Here is a 16,880-nt window from a genome sequence, read left to right as displayed (position 1 = left end):
AGAATATCAACATCATATATGCATTTTAGAAAGCTATTATAAAACCATCTGTTCTCAAAATTCTTGTAATCCCTTCAAAGCAGCATGCTGATGTGAAAATATTGTTAACGTGTTGATGTCAATATTCTATCTATTGTAGCTCACTGACAATGGTCAGCCCATCTCTTTTGTAAACCTCATAGAACTGAAAGGCTTTTGCAGTATATAAATAAAAATTTATGTTATGTTCCCACCCCTCAAACCACACATGCACCATCCCTTCCCTGTACTTCATTAAATCATCGCCAATGCAAGCAGCTTCTTTGGCTTGCTGCTCGCGCCAGCGTTGTCTTTCCCTCTGGTGTCACTTCCTGGACCTGTGATCTGGAAGTGATTTCAGAGGGGAGCCAGGCTGGCGTGAGCAGCAGGTCTGAGAAGTTCATGCTGGTGAAGATTTAATGAGGAGTAGAACAGGTACAAGTGGATCGATTTATCGCTCCATCAAAAATTTAAAAGACTAGGGGACACTCAATGAAGTTACATGGAAATACTTTCAAAACTAATAGGAGGAAATTTTTTTTCAATCAGAGAATAGTTAAGCTCTGGAAAGCATTGCCAGAGGATGCGGTACGAGTGGATAGTATAGCTGGTTTTAAGAAAGGTTTGGACAAGCTCCTGGAGGAAAAGTCCATACTCTGTTATTGAGAAAGACAAGGGGGAAGCCGCTGCTTGCCCCTATTGGTAGCATGGAATATTGCTACACCTTGGGTTTTGGCCAGGTACTAGTGACCTTGGTTGGCCACCATGAGAACGGGCTACTGGGTTTGATGGACCATTGGTCTGACCCAGTAAGGCTATTCTTATGTTCTTATGAGGTACGGGGTAGGGGAAGGGAGGGCACAAGCGTGGCATGGGGGGTGGGCAGAGAGATGCCGGTGCTCCCACCAAGATGGCTCCCAGGGCGGTCTTCCACCCCTTACTACGCCACTGCATTCCATAGTCTCCCAAGTATAATATATTTACATTTCATAGGTATTCAAAATCTAAATCAATGGAATATGTTCTAACAAACATTCAAGACTAATTACTAATTTTCAGTGGAACACAGCAAAGAGGTGACATAGATGTGGCATTAAATCATATTATGCAAAAGAAAAGTTAAGTAATAACATTCATTAAGCCAATGAACTTTAAGCAATCATTCCAGATATAAAAATAGAAATATAGAAATCAATGTGTAGTGCTGAAATTGTATTATTTCTTATTATATATTTACCTGTTACATGTAGTGATCGTTTGTGATTTTGATGGACTTTGGCTTTCATCAATTGTATTGTAGCTTCCATGATTTCAGCTGATCGAGAAACATCCCAGCTTTCTTGTTCTGGACGTTTTAAAAAAGCTAATAGCTGAACAGGGGAAGAATTTTTCCTGTAATCCAGATTTCTGTTAAAGATATAAAAATGATATTTTTCCCCAGTATTGTCCTATGATTTTGTCTTAAAGTTGCACTAGTGACAGAAATAACCAGTAGAATCTAGATTCATTTCCCTGTAAGGGTTCAAATATTTTAGTAGACAATACCCATTGAAATAGCAATTAAGAAGGTAGTTTTATAATATAGTGCCTGGTTTAAGAGGGCAAGTAGGTACTTTATTAGTTGCTATTTTATAAAGAAAAGTTGGCAATTCTCTTTAAACAATACGGGGCTCATAATCGAAATGAAAATATATCTAAAAACTAGCCTAAATCGTCACTTAGATGATCAGTAAGACAGGTCATCTAAGTGCCGATAATCGAACCGGGTTTTAAACATATTTAAAAATGACCTAGACCTTCACAGTGCTGCTGAACGACCAGAGCTAAAATGGGTGTGTCAGGAGTGTCGAAGGCAGGACTCTACCAGACCCGCCCAAAGGTATAAACTATCCTTCCCCTCTCTACACAGTATTCTCTATGCAGGCAAACTGGGAAAATCCCTTCTCTTCAGAATCACAGGTCTTTGGAATGACCTTACTACCCCACTGCGGAACCTGGGCTCCCTCCAATTATTCCGCAACCAACTGAAAACCTGGCTTTTCACTAAAATGTAATTCTATCCCCCCTTACTCTTCTCTTCTATATATAAGTTCTTGTAAACCTTTTTTTTCCTTTTCTTCCTATATTTTAAGTTCTTGTAAACCATGCCAAGCTCCACATCCGTGAAGATGATACGGTATATAAACTTAAGGTTTAGTTTAGTTTCGTTAGTTTAGGATTTGGGCAGGACGTAGGCCTACCTAGACTTAGCCATACTGCATGTATAACCGAAAGTTTTACAACACTGCCTAGACTTAAGTCATCTAAAACCAGGTCTAAGTCACAAGAAGGTATCCAAAGTGACCAGATAAGCAATGCAGATATAAAGTACAGACCCCCACACACTGCCCCAGTGATCATTGACCCCCCCCCCTAAAAATCATAATAACAACTTTACATATCTGCCTCCAGAATATCAGCACCTGGCAGCCTGGCTTAGGAAAGCCTAGTAGAGCTGCACAAAGGTGGCTTACGTGATCTTGGGGGTGGGTTAGTGAACCATGAAGAGGAGGACCCAGGCCCATAAGCCACTTTAATCACTGCATTCATGGTGAAACGTGCACTCCTAAAAAAAAAAAAACCAAAACCTTTTGTACTGCCAAATAAAGTGGCTCCTGCAGCCATAAGGGCTATTGGGGTGGTAGATAGGTGGGTCTAGTAGATTCTGGGGGGTGTTTTGGGGAGCTTACCATGACCTATCCCCCCTTGAAACAATTTACACTTATGCAGACAACATCCTCGTCCTCCTCGAGACCGATTCGAACCTCACCGACCTGTCTAAGAACATATCCTCTTGTATAACGAACTTACAATCCTGGGTCCACACTGTGCAAATGAAATTGAATGAGTCCACAACAAGACTTCTTTGGCTCGGCCCAAAACTAGGCCACCTACCCACCTCCATCCCACTACCCTCTGGCTCCTCTCTGCTGCTTGAGTTCTCGAGCAAGGTCTTGGGCGTCACCATCGATTCCACATTGTCCTTCAATGACCACCTCCAATCCTTGGTAAAAAAAAAATGCTTTTTCAGCCTTCATATGCTGAGGAAAGTTAGATCCTGCTTCCATCAAAAATATTTTACCCTCCTTGTCCAATCCATCATCCTTTCCAGATTGGACTATTGCAACTCTATCTACTTAAGCCTAACTAAGAAAAACCTCCACAGACTCCAACGGATTCAGAATGCCGCGGCCAAGCTCATCTTCGCTAAAAGTAAATTTGACCATGTCTCCCCGCTCCTGGCCAAGCTCCACTGGCTTCCGATTATCACTAGGGTCCACTATAAATGCTCCTGTTTAGCTTTCAAAATCCTACACAGTATCCTCCCTCCCTTTATCCCTCTTTCTTGGAATTCCTCAAACCCTAATACCACCAGATCCTCTCACAAATTAAAACTATCCTTCCCCTCGCTAAAAGGCATTTCCCACACAGGAAAGCTAGGGACCTCCCTCCACTTCAAAATCACTGAGCTCTAGAACAACCTTACCTCCCCTCTTCGGAACTTGAGCTCTCTCCAAGTTTTCCGCAAACATCTGAAAACCTGGCTTTTCTCAAAAATGTAAGTCTCCCTCCAATTTAGGAATCAAGGAAACTCTTATATCTTGGCATCCCAAGTCCTCTAAATTTTCTTCACACTTCTATCTCTAACCCTCTGTTGTAGTTCCTATTTCTTCTACTGTAAACCGCGCCGAGGTCTACGAACGTGGAGATGATGCGGTATACAAACCTAAGGATTAGATTAGATTAGATTAGATTAGCTTTAGTGAGATGTTTATATGGGACCCTTTTTGTGAAGTTCACAGCAGTGCCCTGTAAGGTACCCTACTACTCTGGTGCCATGTCTAGGTGTCCAGTCCATCACTTTTCTGCCTCCTCCCGTGCCCAAAAGGTATTCTTCTAGGCGTTTGTTACTTGGACAAATTTTTTGATGAAAATGGGGTATAAAGATGGATGACTTAGTGGTCTGGGCGGCTGGACGTACAGTTGGATGATTTTTGAAAAAAAAAAAATGTTGAATGTATTTTTCGAAAATGGACCTTTTCCCATGTCTGACTTTGGGCGACTTGTGACTTAGGCCCTAAACAGACATAGACTTTTTTTTTATTATGCCCCTCTACCTGTGTAAGTTGCCTAACGCATAATCTAATCACCATTCCTTCATTCAGGCACTTTATGACTTCACTCGCTCCTCTATTTTCTCAGTCACTGGCCTTTCCTCGTGGAATGCCCCCCCACTTGAACTTCAACTGCAATCTTCCTTTTAGAAATGTAAATCTAAACTCAAGACTTTCCTTTTTAACAATGCCTACGACTCCCAAACTGACTCCTTACCATTTCCCTCATCAACAGAATCTTTGAATATACAATGCAGACTGGCATTGACTTCTATAGGGTTTTTTTGTTTGTTTCATTTTTTATTTTCTATCATTAATGTAGTTCCCTCATTTTTGTCTACATTTATCCTTACTCTCTTCTCATCTTCCTTTTCCTCCTCTTTCCCTTGAAATGTGGTATATAAAGAAAAAATAAAACTTGGAAACTATATTTTATTTATTTATTTATTCATTCAATTTTCTATACCGTTCTCCCAGGGGAGCTCAGAATGGTTTACATGAATTTATTCAGTTGCCAACATTTATACTTGCCCTATAGATGGTATAAATTTCATGACTAGATTTTAAATAATCTACTGGAAAATCCGGTGGCATTATCATATGACACTGTGTTATTTGGTACTTCCATGAGAGCTAAGAGTCAAATCTCTAATAATAATAAATTTTTGCTCATCATGACAGGGGTTTACAACATATTATGAAAAACTGGAAAAATTGAGATCGACTAAATTATAATTTTTGTTGGAATTTGATATGCCAAATCTTTAAAATGGAACGGGCAATAGCCATACAGGAGGGGTATTTTAAGAAATTTAGGGCTCCTTTTATCAAGGTGTGGTAGGCGGTTAACATGCGGAATACCGCGCATTCAACTGCCTGCCGCGCTAGTCGCCAACGCCTCCATTGATGAGGCGTTAGTTTTTAGGCTTTCTGCGGGGGTTAGCGCATGATGAAATGTCCGACGCGCTAACCCCTATAGCGCGCCTTGATAAAAGGAGTCCTTAGGGTTGTTTGGGAGCCATTAACAAAATACTGTACAGAATGAATATTATTTTTTCCCGTTTGTTCATACATGGCCAGGGTGGGGAGGCGGGGTGGGAATACTGTATGATTTCTAATGCTTAATAATAATTGTTGGGTATAAGGGAGGGGGATATTTGATGTGAGTTAGAATTGATGGTATATTAAGTGATGTTAAAGTATAAAATTATTGTATCTTATGTTACACTTATTGGAAGTTTTAAAAATGAATAAAGATTAAAAAAAGAAAAAAATTCATGTAGAAATTATAGTATGTTGTAATCTACAAATGCCCATATTACTGCTAGCGGTCTCAGTGGCTATTTTGGAGACCTGGAGGCAGTGGCATTATTTTCAGTCTACTAAACATTGGAGATCCCTAGTAAGTCTGGGGATTGGGCTAGTGTATTGGGGTGGGATGGGGCTTGTGGGACAAGGGAGAGATTTTCAGGCCTTGAGATGGGGGAGCCTGGGGGAGTTTGCATTTTGCTGCACCCATACCCACACATAAAGATTTCCTGGGAGGAAGTATCTGTGTGAGTGTGTGTGTGTGTGGGGGGGAGGGGTGCTGTCTGAGATCAGATGTCATGTTTACAGGGGACTGTATGCTATCAGGAGTTGGGTGTCATGTCAGAATAGTTGGGGAAACCATCTTTGATGTGGGAATGTGATCAGCAGAGGAGGGCTGCCATTGCAGAGACCATGCATATTTGAATTTATAGATACCCCTATGTCAGGTTTTCAGATATAGTACAATAGAAAGGCAAGGGAGGTGTCCTCACAGCCAATCAACAGTCTTTATTCAAACAGATGGTCTCAACAAGGATCACAGTTTTGGCGTGTGTAAAACGCCTTCCTCAGGGGACATTATGTGGACATGTAAAGCATAAATAACACAAAATAAATAAAATACATAAATTGTAAAATATATAAACATGATGACATGCACATAAAATATATATTTAAAAAATGCAGTATATGTTTAAAAGTGAATGAGACATGCATATGCATATCTGAATAAATATGAACATAAAGCAATGATGAACAATTTGTACAATTCTAAAACACTAAATGGGATAAAATAAAAGAGATATAAGAGCATAATGAAGCCTAAAAACCATACATGATACAGACATGCAGTATGAGCTGAGATGCAAAACCCAAAGGAAACGAGATGAGTGGAACAAATACTGTGAGGGGGTTCACTGCTTAGGACTGCCACTTGCTTCTGCTACTTCAGGGCTTGAGGGAGGGAGAAGGGTTTTGCAGCTCAGGATCGCTGCCACCTTAGTGCTTGCTTCAGGGCAAGTGGGGAGGAACTGAGGGTGTGTTAGACAAGGTTTCTAACACACTCTCAATTAATCAGAAAAACAGTTAACTAATATCCACCAATCCCCGTGAGGGCCGGATAACTGAGATTCTATTGTATCCCTTTCAGTTTCAGTTTCACTTTCACGGAAGAAGGAAGTGGACAGCAACCACTGGAGGATTAAGGAGGTGTTATCTCTTAATCCCAATAGTGGTCAGCTACTCCATCTGAGCACTTTTTTGTACCTTAGATGTGACTGAAACAGGTCTAACTTAGGGTGTTTTTCTTTTTAGATTTGGACGTTCCTTCCTGTTTGGTAATTGCGTTGGGTGTCCATATTTCAGGCTTTCCTTAGTCCCACCCAAAATACATCATGCCCTCTTGCTCTTTGGATGTACTGCAGTGTTGCGAAGGTGTGGCTCACTGGTTGAGCTGCTGCCTCTGCACCCAGAGGTTGTGAGATCAAATCTTAGTGTTGTTCCTTGTGGCCCTGGGAAAGTGATTTAATCCTCCAGTACCCACCACTTCAAATGTCAGCTTTGAATGCCAAAGCCACAAAAAGGCTGTATGTAATTCCCTTCCCTTTCTGCCTTTGCAAAATAGGAAGTGGACGCCCATATGCTTTGTAAATAAGCACCAAAATGCCAGTAACATCAACATAGCTTAAGATAATTAATTGCTGTTTAATAGTAATATGTAGGGTTACCAAATGGCTCCAGAAAAAGGAAGATGGATTGAGATATCTAGGTTTCTTCCATTGAAAGCAATGGTTTAAACCTGGGTGTCTCAATCTATTCTCCTTTTTCTGGAGCCATATGGTAATCCTAATAATAAGTAAGTATGATGACTAAATAAGTACGTAAAATTTCTTCTTGAAACTCATAGCAGTTGCTGAGAAAATTGTAACAAACTTTAGAGGGTTACCTTTTTTTTTTTTTTTGCCTCACCCAGAATATGCATGTTTTATAATTTTAGTCTTGTATATTCTAACTTTGTAAAAGTAGGATTTAGATATTTATGCAATATAAGTGTCTAAATGCAATGTATGATGTCTAAAACCCAGATAATACATCTAAATATATTAATATTAATAGATTGCAGTGTTCAAAGAACCTTAAAGCAGATGATACTTTTGTTCACTTTAAGAACTGGCATTACTTCTCTATGGAAGAAGTTCATAATAATTGCATTTAATCACTAAGAAATATGTTGCAGCATCTTAGTTCTGAACATTTACAGAATATAGAACAAATCGAAACTGAGATAATAAGAACATAAGAACATAAGAAATGCCTGCACCGGATCAGACACGGGGTCCATCTAGTCCGGCGTTCCGCACACGCGGAGGCCCAGCCAGGCACACCCTGACGAATACAATGCCACTCGTATCTCTCAATGTCTTCTGCAAGAAGATGTGCGTCCAATTTTCCCTTAAATCCTAGAACGGTGGTTTCCTCCACCAGCTCTTTCGGGAGAGAGTTCCAGGCGTTCACCACTCGCTGTGTGAAGCAGAACTTTCTGACGTTTGCCTTGGCCGTGTCCCCTCTCAGCTTCAGGCCATGACCTCTGGTCCGAGACTGGGTTACATTTGCCAATGTGAATAACGCTGTTTCTTGCTCACCATCCTTTCCCCCTGTTGGTGAGTGAGCTTGCTCCATTATGTCAATTCCTTTTAGCAATTTAAAAGTCTCTATCAGATCCCCTCTCAGTCTTCTCTTCTCAAGGGTGAATAGTCCCAGTTTTCTGAGGCGATCTTTGTAGCTCAAGTTCTCCATACCTTTTACTGGCTTCGTCGCTCTCCTCTGCACCCTCTCCAGTAGTGTTATATCCTTCTTCAGGTATGGAGACCAGTGTTGGACACAGTATTCCAGGTGTGGTCTGACCATTGCTCTATAAAGCGGCATTATGACCTCCCTTGATCTACTCGTGATTCCTTTCTTTATCATGCCTAACATCCTGTTAGCTTTCTTTGCCGCCGCTGCACATTGAGCCGATGGCTTCAGGGTTCTATCTATCAGTACTCCCAGGTCTTTCTTGATCGCTCTTCCCCAATGTTATACCTAACAGTTTGTACCCATGCTCCTTGTTTTTACTGCCCAGGTGCATCACTTTGCATTTTTCTACATTAAAACTCATCTGCCAATTTTCAGCCCATCTCTCAAATTGCTTCAAATCTCTCTGGAGTTCTTCGCTGTCTTTTTGTGACCTGATTGCTCGGCATAGTTTTGTGTCATCTGCAAACTTGATGATAGCACTGGTCGTTTCTTCTTCCAGGTCATTTACGAAGATATTGAATAAAATAGGCCCAAGAACTGAGCCCTGAGGCACACCGCTAGTTACTTTCTTCCAGTCTGAGTACTTCCCATTTATGCCCACTCTTTGTCTTCTTTTTTCTAGCCATTTTCCTATCCATCTCAGTATATCCCCTTCTATGCCATGACTTTGTAGTTTCTTGAGAAGTCTCGCATGAGGTACTTTGTCGAACGCTTTCTGGAAGTCCAAGTATATTATGTCAACCGGTTCTCCGCTATCGACTTGTTTGTTCACTCCCTCGAAAAACTGAAGTAAGTTTGTCAAGCATGACTTCCCTTTCCTGAAGCCATGCTGACTACCTCTCAGCAGGTCATGGTTATCAAGGTGCTGTACAATGCTGTCTTTAATCAAAGTCTCAACCATTTTCCCAGGGACCGATGTGAGACTATAGTATCCCGGTTCTCCCCTTGATCCTTTTTTGAAGATTGGTATTACGTTCGCTATCTTCCAGTCTTCAGGTATCTGTCCGGTTATAACTGACAAGTTAGCGAGGGTTTGCAGTAGTTCTCCGATTTTCACCTTTAGTTCTTTTAATACTCTCGGGTGAATTCCGTCTGGGCCAGGGGATTTATCACTTTTTAGTTTGTCAATCTGATAGTATACCTGGTCCAGATCCACCTTCACTGTGGTGAGGCTCTCCTCTATTTCCCCCTTGAATACTTTCACTGTTTCGAGTATCGATGTGGTGTCTTCCTTGGTAAAGACAGAAGCAAAGAAGGAATTTAATCTGTCTGCAATCTGTTTGTCCTCTTTGATGTATCCTTTTCTTCCTTGGTCGTCGAGAGGGCCCACTGTCTCCTTTGCAGGTTTTTTCCCTTTAACATATCTAAAAAATGGTTTGAAGTTTTTGGCCTCTTGGGCTATCTTTTCCTCATAGGCCCTTTTGGCTTCTCTCACAGCCTTGTGGCACTTCTTCTGGTCGTCTTTATGACTGTTCCAAGCCTCAGTTGTTTTCTCGCGCTTCCATTTTTTGAACGAGTCTTTCTTTTCCCTAACTGCATCCTTCACCTCTTTGGTTAGCCAAGCTGGTTCTCTTTTGGCTTTAGTTTTCCTTCCTTTGGCTATCTGCAGGATGTATAGATTCTGTGCTTCGGTGATAGTTTTTTTTAGTAGGGACCATGCTTGTTCTACCGTTTCGATTTTGGATATCCTTTTCTTGATCCGTTTTCTTACCATGGCTCTCATGCTATCGTATCTTCCTTTTTTAAAGTTGAAGGTCTTGGTTAGGGTCTTAGTTCGCTTCCCCTTCCCGATGTCGAGTTTAAAGTAGATCATACTGTGGTCGCTCGTTCCTAGCGGGACCATGACTTCTACATCTTTGGTTTGCCCAGTTATGCCATCTAGGACTAAGTCCAAGGTGGCGTTTCCTCTTGTCGGTTCTCCTACCATTTGTTCTAGGAAGCAGTCTCCCATCATTTCCAGGAACTTTATTTCTTTGCCGCAGCTTGAGGTTACTAGGTTCCAGTCTATTCCTGGGAAATTGAAGTCTCCCATGATAGTTACATTGCCCGTCCTACATTCATGTCTTATTTCATCTATCATATCCGAGTCTGTTTCCTCCGTCGATAGTAGAGACCTATTTTTATGTCTGCTCCGCTTTGTCTGGGGATCTTTACCCAGAGGGACTCCAGTTTCGTTTTCTCTTCCGCCTTCCCTTCTCCAATAGATTCTACTCCTTCCTGGACATATAGGGCAATGCCTCCCCCTTTCTGCCCTGTTCTGTCTCTTCTGTAAAGCTTGTATCCCTGTAGTACTGTATCCCATTCATTTTCCTCGTCCCACCATGTTTCTGTTATGCCAATGATATCTATTTCTTCGCATCTAGCTAGTGTTTCCAACTCCCCCATTTTGTTTCTCAGGCTTCTGGCATTCGTGTACATACATTTAAGCTCCCTTTGTGTTGCCTTCTTAGATTTTCTGGGCTTCACAGGCCTTATTGTATCTTTTACTGCATCTATTTGTGCTCCATTGTTGTCTCCCTCATTTGCGTCAAGTTCTTCCTCTTCATCTGAGCGGATGTCCTTATTTCCTGCTGTCCGGGCCATCAACTGGTTGTCGACTGTCCGCTCTCCCCTGATCTTCAGTTTAAAGTCTTCTCAATGATCTTCTTCATGTTTCCAGCCAATATTCTCGCCCCTTCTTTGGTGAGGTGTAATCCGTCCTTCCTATAGTACCTGCTCCTTCCCCAGAACGTCGTCCAGTTGCGCACGAAGTCAAACCCTTCTTCCTCGCACCATCGTCTCATCCAGGTGTTGATTTCTCGCAGCTCATCTTGCCTCTTCACATCTGCTCTCGGTACCGGGAGGATCTCAGAAAATGCCACTGTCACCTCCCTGACCTTCAGTTTTCTTCCAAGTGAGCAGAGCTGGTTCTTCATTTCCTCCCTATCGTACTTCCGTCCACTCACGTCGTTGGTTCCCACGTGGATAAGTACCGCAGTGTCCTTCCCTTCTGCGCTGTCTATGATCCTGATGATCCTGCCAGCCACATCCTTCACTCTTGCTCCGGGCAGGCAGGTGACCAGTCTGTCTTCTCTTCCTCCTGCAATGTGGCTGTCTACATTGCGTATAATGGAGTCTCCAACAATGATCCCTATCTTCTCTATTCGAGGGTTTCTTGGGGGTCGCAAGTCCACGTCCATGGTGTAGGTCCTGTCTTCTTTCTTCTGTGGCACATCCCCAACCTCAGCTGCAGACTCTTCATCAATTGTAGTGGTATCTCCGCCCATATCACCATGGCCTTCTTCCTGGGTAGTTCGGGTACAGGTGTCCAACCCTGGGACTTCCACATGTTGCTGGTGGGCTTCCTCGATGAATTTCTCCAGTTCCTCGATCTCTTCGCTGGCACTAGATGTGTCCTGCTTTCTGGGTTCTTCTTCTTTACAGGTGAAGAGTTCTTCCAGTTCTCTCACTGTTCCCTCCAGCATACGAACTTGTTGTTTCAGGCTATCCAGTTCTCTGCACCGACTGCAAACGTATGCCCTAGTCCCCGAGGGGAGGTAGTCATACATATTGCAGTCAATGCAGAAGACTGGAAAGCCCATCTTCTGGGTACCCCAACACTAAACTAAATCTTGGATTTATATACTGAGTCATCCCTGAAAAACAAGGCTTGACTGAAAACTTAGCTTAATCCGATCTTCCAGTTCATTACAATCAAGAAACAAATCACGTTCTATGAAAAGACTAATGGTTTCTCAATTCCAGTCTGAGTTGAAACTGAAATCCCCTTCACCCAGAGAGAGAGAGAGAGAGAGAAGTTGCTCCAGGTCAGCCCTAGCTTTTTGTGTGTTTTGTGAGTGGAGCAGAGTTTCTTTGCGTGAATCCTTGGACCTTCAGAATCACAAATGTTTGGTAAAACATAATTTGTTCCCTATGTTTTTCAGTCTTTTTTCATCAGTTCTTCATCTTAAAATAATAGCAGCTCAGCTGAGGAGACAATGCAGTTTAACTTTCTTTAAGTGGCTTAGGGCTGGATTCTGTAAGTGGTGCCCTTAGATAGGTGTCAAAAAGATGCGAGCTAATCCAGTATTTTGTATAGGGTGATCTGAGCAGAACAACCTTTGCAGAATACTAGATTAGTGTGCATTTCTGCCCTGATTCTATAAACAGTGTTTAATTTATAGGTACGCAATTGTCAATCATCCACTAGGTGCTGTTTATAGAATCACACCTAGCAGCTCTTAGTGTGCTTAGGCAGTGATATAGTAAGAATGGGTGGCACACCTCCCCCCTGCCATATGCATACCCTCTTCCCTTTTCCCCATACCTTTTTTATTTCTCCGACGTGAGCAGCATTTTGGCTCACCCTTTGATGCCACTTCCTAGGCACGGGTCCTGGAAGTGTCATCAGAGAGAGCGTCGACAGCAGGCAGCAACCATACACCGGGGAAATGAAAAAGATACAGGGAAGGCAAGGGGTGTGCACATGTAGGAAGGAGAGGAGCAGGGTACGGAGAAGATGAAGGGGTGCCATGCCCTTAGGAAGACTGCACCCGGGTGGACCGCAGCCCCTGCACCCCCTTCCTATGCCACTGGTCTTAGGCACTGGTAGGCATTTAAACCTTAGGCGCACTCCCATTTCTCTCTTCTTCTTAGGTGCCATTGACTTGTGCTCGAGTCCTAGCAACTTGATGAATTACAGATCTAAAAAGAACATTTTTTTGCTAGTCCGGTAAGGTCAGCGTCATCCCCATCATTGTTTTCAATGTGTCCAGCCATCTCATTGAAAGTTGCCTTCTTCACCTGGTTCCTTCGATCTTTCCAAACATGATGTCCTTCTCCAATGATCTTTCTCCTCTGACAATATGACTAAAATAAGACAGTCATAACTTCATCATTTGGGCTTCTAGTCACATAGCCGGTGTGATCGCTACCAGAATCGATTTGTTAGCTCTTCTGGTGGTCCAAAACACTCCCATTTAGACCAAGGTTTTCTTAGCCTAAATGAGCGCGCTTAAGTCAAACCATGCCTAAATTCTGCCCAGAATCCACCCCTAACCATGCCTACTTTCTGGTAGGTGCCTTAGGGTAGACACCTAACTCAAAGTGATAGGTGCTACCCAGTTCGGCACCTACCAGTTGTTTTGTGGGGTTTTTTTTGTTCAAATGTTTTATTGGTTTTATAGAAAAAAGTAAACAAAAAGGTATACAAATGGTAACTAAGACATGATACAATCCAACTGCACAAAACATCAATAATACACAATAAAGAACAATAATCTAGTAACAGCACAGCCGACTGTTCCATGTCAAAAATGTGTGACAAAACCAGAACAGAAACTTTCATCAGTAGATATGTATGCAAAGCATGGAAGAGAAAAGATCCCAATGAGCATCACAGAGTAATTATATCAAATCTAGGGAGATATATATATCAGTGTGTATCAAATACTATAACAGAGAGTTCTACATGTCAACGATCTAAAGCATAGTAAGATTGAACAGGATACTATACTTTGAGAAATGAACTAGTAGAATTGTGTTTCTCAGCTATAACACTTTCAAATTTGACAGTTCTACAGACTGTGTTCCACCATACAATGAATTCTACCTTGGACAGATCTTTCCTACAGTGTAGAATATTTTTAATAGCTAAAAACAATAAGATCTTAAGCAAATGAGGTTTTGGTTCGAGTAAGGGATGGGTAAGATCATGCTGACCAAGAATGAGCATTCTAAGATATAAAGGTTCCGCTCGGCTGCAGTTCTTCAGTCGATCTATTTCCTTCTACACTGGAATCCGAAAAAACTTTCCAAATTTTCTCAGGATGGATCCAGTATATGCTGGTCCTGTGGGAAATCTGAAGGATCGCTGCTCACATCTTAAGGTGTATTGGGATAAAGTCTGGAACATCATTTCCTCCATACTAGATATACAAGAACCTTTACATCTTAGAATTAGTTTTTAATGGCACTTTTCAGTTATCAGTGTTGATTAAGCCTAATTGAATAATTTAGTTAGGCACTTTGGCTAGACACCTAACTTTAGGTAACTTTTATAGAATCAGGGCCTTTGTGCCTAAATTTGGTCATCAGCATTTACAAGTGCCAAAGGCAGGTGCCCAACTGATAAAATTCAGGTGTTCAAATGCAGATATTCTATACCATTGTGCCTAATTTCTGGGAATGTCCCTGACCTTCTCATGCCCCTCCCATGGACAAACCTCCTTTGGAGTTGCACCCTATGACATTTAGGCACACATGTTATAGAATAGGGCATAGGTCAGATTTATTTATTCAGTTTTCAGGATATACTGGACTTCAAACACCACTACCAAGGATAATATAATGAGAATAAGAAATGAGACTATATCTGGGGGATGATTTGTGAAAGTGAATTACAATCTAATCAAAAATCTTGAAAAACTACTCACTTCTAAATCTTCTGAGGCTATCTTAGTATAACTTCAGTATAAATACTCATACATGTTAACTGTTTCCAAATTTATTTATTCCACTTAAAATAATTGTCTAAGTGGTGCACAATAAGAAATATGTACAATTTAAAATCAATTGGGTAACATAACTTAAGATGTAAACAAAGACAGACCTAACCTGGGAGGGGGGGGGGGGGAGAGGATAAAGATGCCAGACCAACCACATTGCTGCCTTGGATTTGGATTAGTGAGCCATAACTAACTTTCTTTGCATTAAAGCATGGCCTGCAAGTACTCTTATCTTTTGTTGAACTTTCCTAGCTCTCACCTTAATGTCTGTAATTCATCAAAAATGGCCAATCTGTTGTACAAGTTAATGTAATCTGAAAAAAGGCAAACTTTTCTTTCCAACCTCTCTGCAATGCTACTCACAAAAACAGTGACCAAAACTGCAAATCCTGAAGTGCTTGACTTCTCACTGTTAGTATTTACCCTCTGTTTACTGACTCATCCAGTTTCTAATCTATTGAAAATCCTTGAGGACTAAACTGATGCCCAGTTTATGTATGAGCCTCCTGAACCTGACATTATTAAAAACTTTCCTAAAATCAAGTACCATGCCCAGCGCATGCCCTTAATCTTATTCTTTGGTCACTGAATCACCTCAAGAGATTCTTGAAAAGACAATGAAAATAAAATCTCTTTATTTTAATCACAATTTTTGAGAAAATTGGTTCTCATTTTTCTAGCGTCCTTGCCTGTAGAACATATCAAGTTCATATATTACATGGTCATACCTTTTCATTGTAGTGTATATAGCATTATCCACCATATAGGTTCCCTCCTGGGAAGCACTTAAAACATAGTTATCCTCAGGTTTTCCTAAAAATGGAAAAAGAAAACAATAAGTTTAGGCAACTTTCAACTGGAGGAAACAGATTAACATCCATATTATTGTAATCCACTGAGGACCTTAGAATAGTGTCCTATAAAAGATGTTCAAATAAATTAAGATGTTCAAATAAATGTGTCCATTAATAAATTAATCAACACATTAAGCAGCCCTTTTACTAAACGATGGTAAATTTTGCACTTACCTCAGGTTTTAACATAAAACTTAACATATGGTAAATGCAGCAGGCATGGTCATCACCTGCCCTATATTTACCATGCAGGACCTTAGAAGCACCACATTACATGCAATGCCAGACAGTGCAGGAGCATCTGCACTGCATGAGATGTAAAGAAATGTAGACCAGGCTCATCCCAAGCTGGAAAGGTGCCCTGTGCGACATGCTCCCTTGAGCTCCTATCCTGCTCACTGTGTCACAGCCAAGCAGGGAAGACAATGGACCTTTCCTGCTTCCCTTGTGACCTGTGCAGTTGCACTGCTCACACATATGCAGCCAAAGGTTAGGCATGCTATTCTATAAAAGGTGCATGCCATTTATAGAAGAGTGCTCAATGCTAGATTATTTTGGGGCCTACATTTCAGCACCGTTTCTTGAATCCTATGTGAATACTTTTTGTGATCGTATTCTATTTCTTGCTGAAATGTTCTTCTGAGTTTCTGAGATTAGACTGATAGTGAGAACTGTAGTAAGTCACAGAAACAAGACCTTTGATTCTCACATTTGATAGTCCACTTTAATTTAATTTAATTAATTGATTGATATATTTTCTAAAGGTAACATAGGTCTTTTACCGCACCTTTCCAAGTTTATTTTTCATTTTGATATGCCGTCTATCAATAATTTATCTAGATGGTTTACAATCATTACAAAAAAAAAAACATGTAATAAAATAACATACTGATAATTAAGATTTTCTAAAGGGTGTGTATGTGACAAGACTTGTAAAACTGATGGGACAGAAGAGGAAAAACAATAAGTAGTGAGAAGTACATCAAGATTAAAAAAAAAATTAAACTAGGAGTAGGGGATAGATAGTACATGAAGGCAGGAATCACTCCGAAAGAAGCGTTTGGTCAAGAGAGCCAGGAAGAAGTTTCTAAATGGGGAGACAGTGGCTCAAGTATTGAAGGCATTCTTGATTTTCCAAATGAGTTACCAACCTGCAGTCTCTCAGTACTACTAGTTGCTGACTTCCTTGGTATATTAATGATGCTTAAAGCAGTATTATTCTACTGACCCAGGAGCATCAGACTGCCAAGGCATGGCCTGCTGCT

General features: G+C 41.2%; 1 protein-coding gene across 1 annotated transcript in view; it reads right to left on the bottom strand.

Annotated features, from left to right (window-relative positions):
- Nucleotides 1-11,740, bottom strand: part of TPO (thyroid peroxidase) — a 79,244-nt gene extending 67,504 nt beyond the window's left edge. Inside the window, exons 1-3 of the mRNA XM_033937549.1 lie at nt 11,375-11,740; nt 10,747-10,892; nt 1,256-1,425 (exon numbers count right to left, since the gene is read on the bottom strand). Coding sequence (XP_033793440.1) covers nt 1,256-1,425; nt 10,747-10,892; nt 11,375-11,740 — 682 coding nt within the window. The remainder of the gene's footprint in view (nt 1-1,255; nt 1,426-10,746; nt 10,893-11,374) is intronic.
- Nucleotides 11,741-16,880: the final 5,140 nt, after the last annotated feature.

Source organism: Geotrypetes seraphini, chromosome 3, assembly GCF_902459505.1.
Source record: "Geotrypetes seraphini chromosome 3, aGeoSer1.1, whole genome shotgun sequence".
NCBI lineage: Eukaryota > Metazoa > Chordata > Amphibia > Gymnophiona > Dermophiidae > Geotrypetes > Geotrypetes seraphini.
The sequence above is the reverse complement of the archived record's forward strand: the minus strand, read 5'-3'. Positions and strand labels throughout refer to the sequence as shown.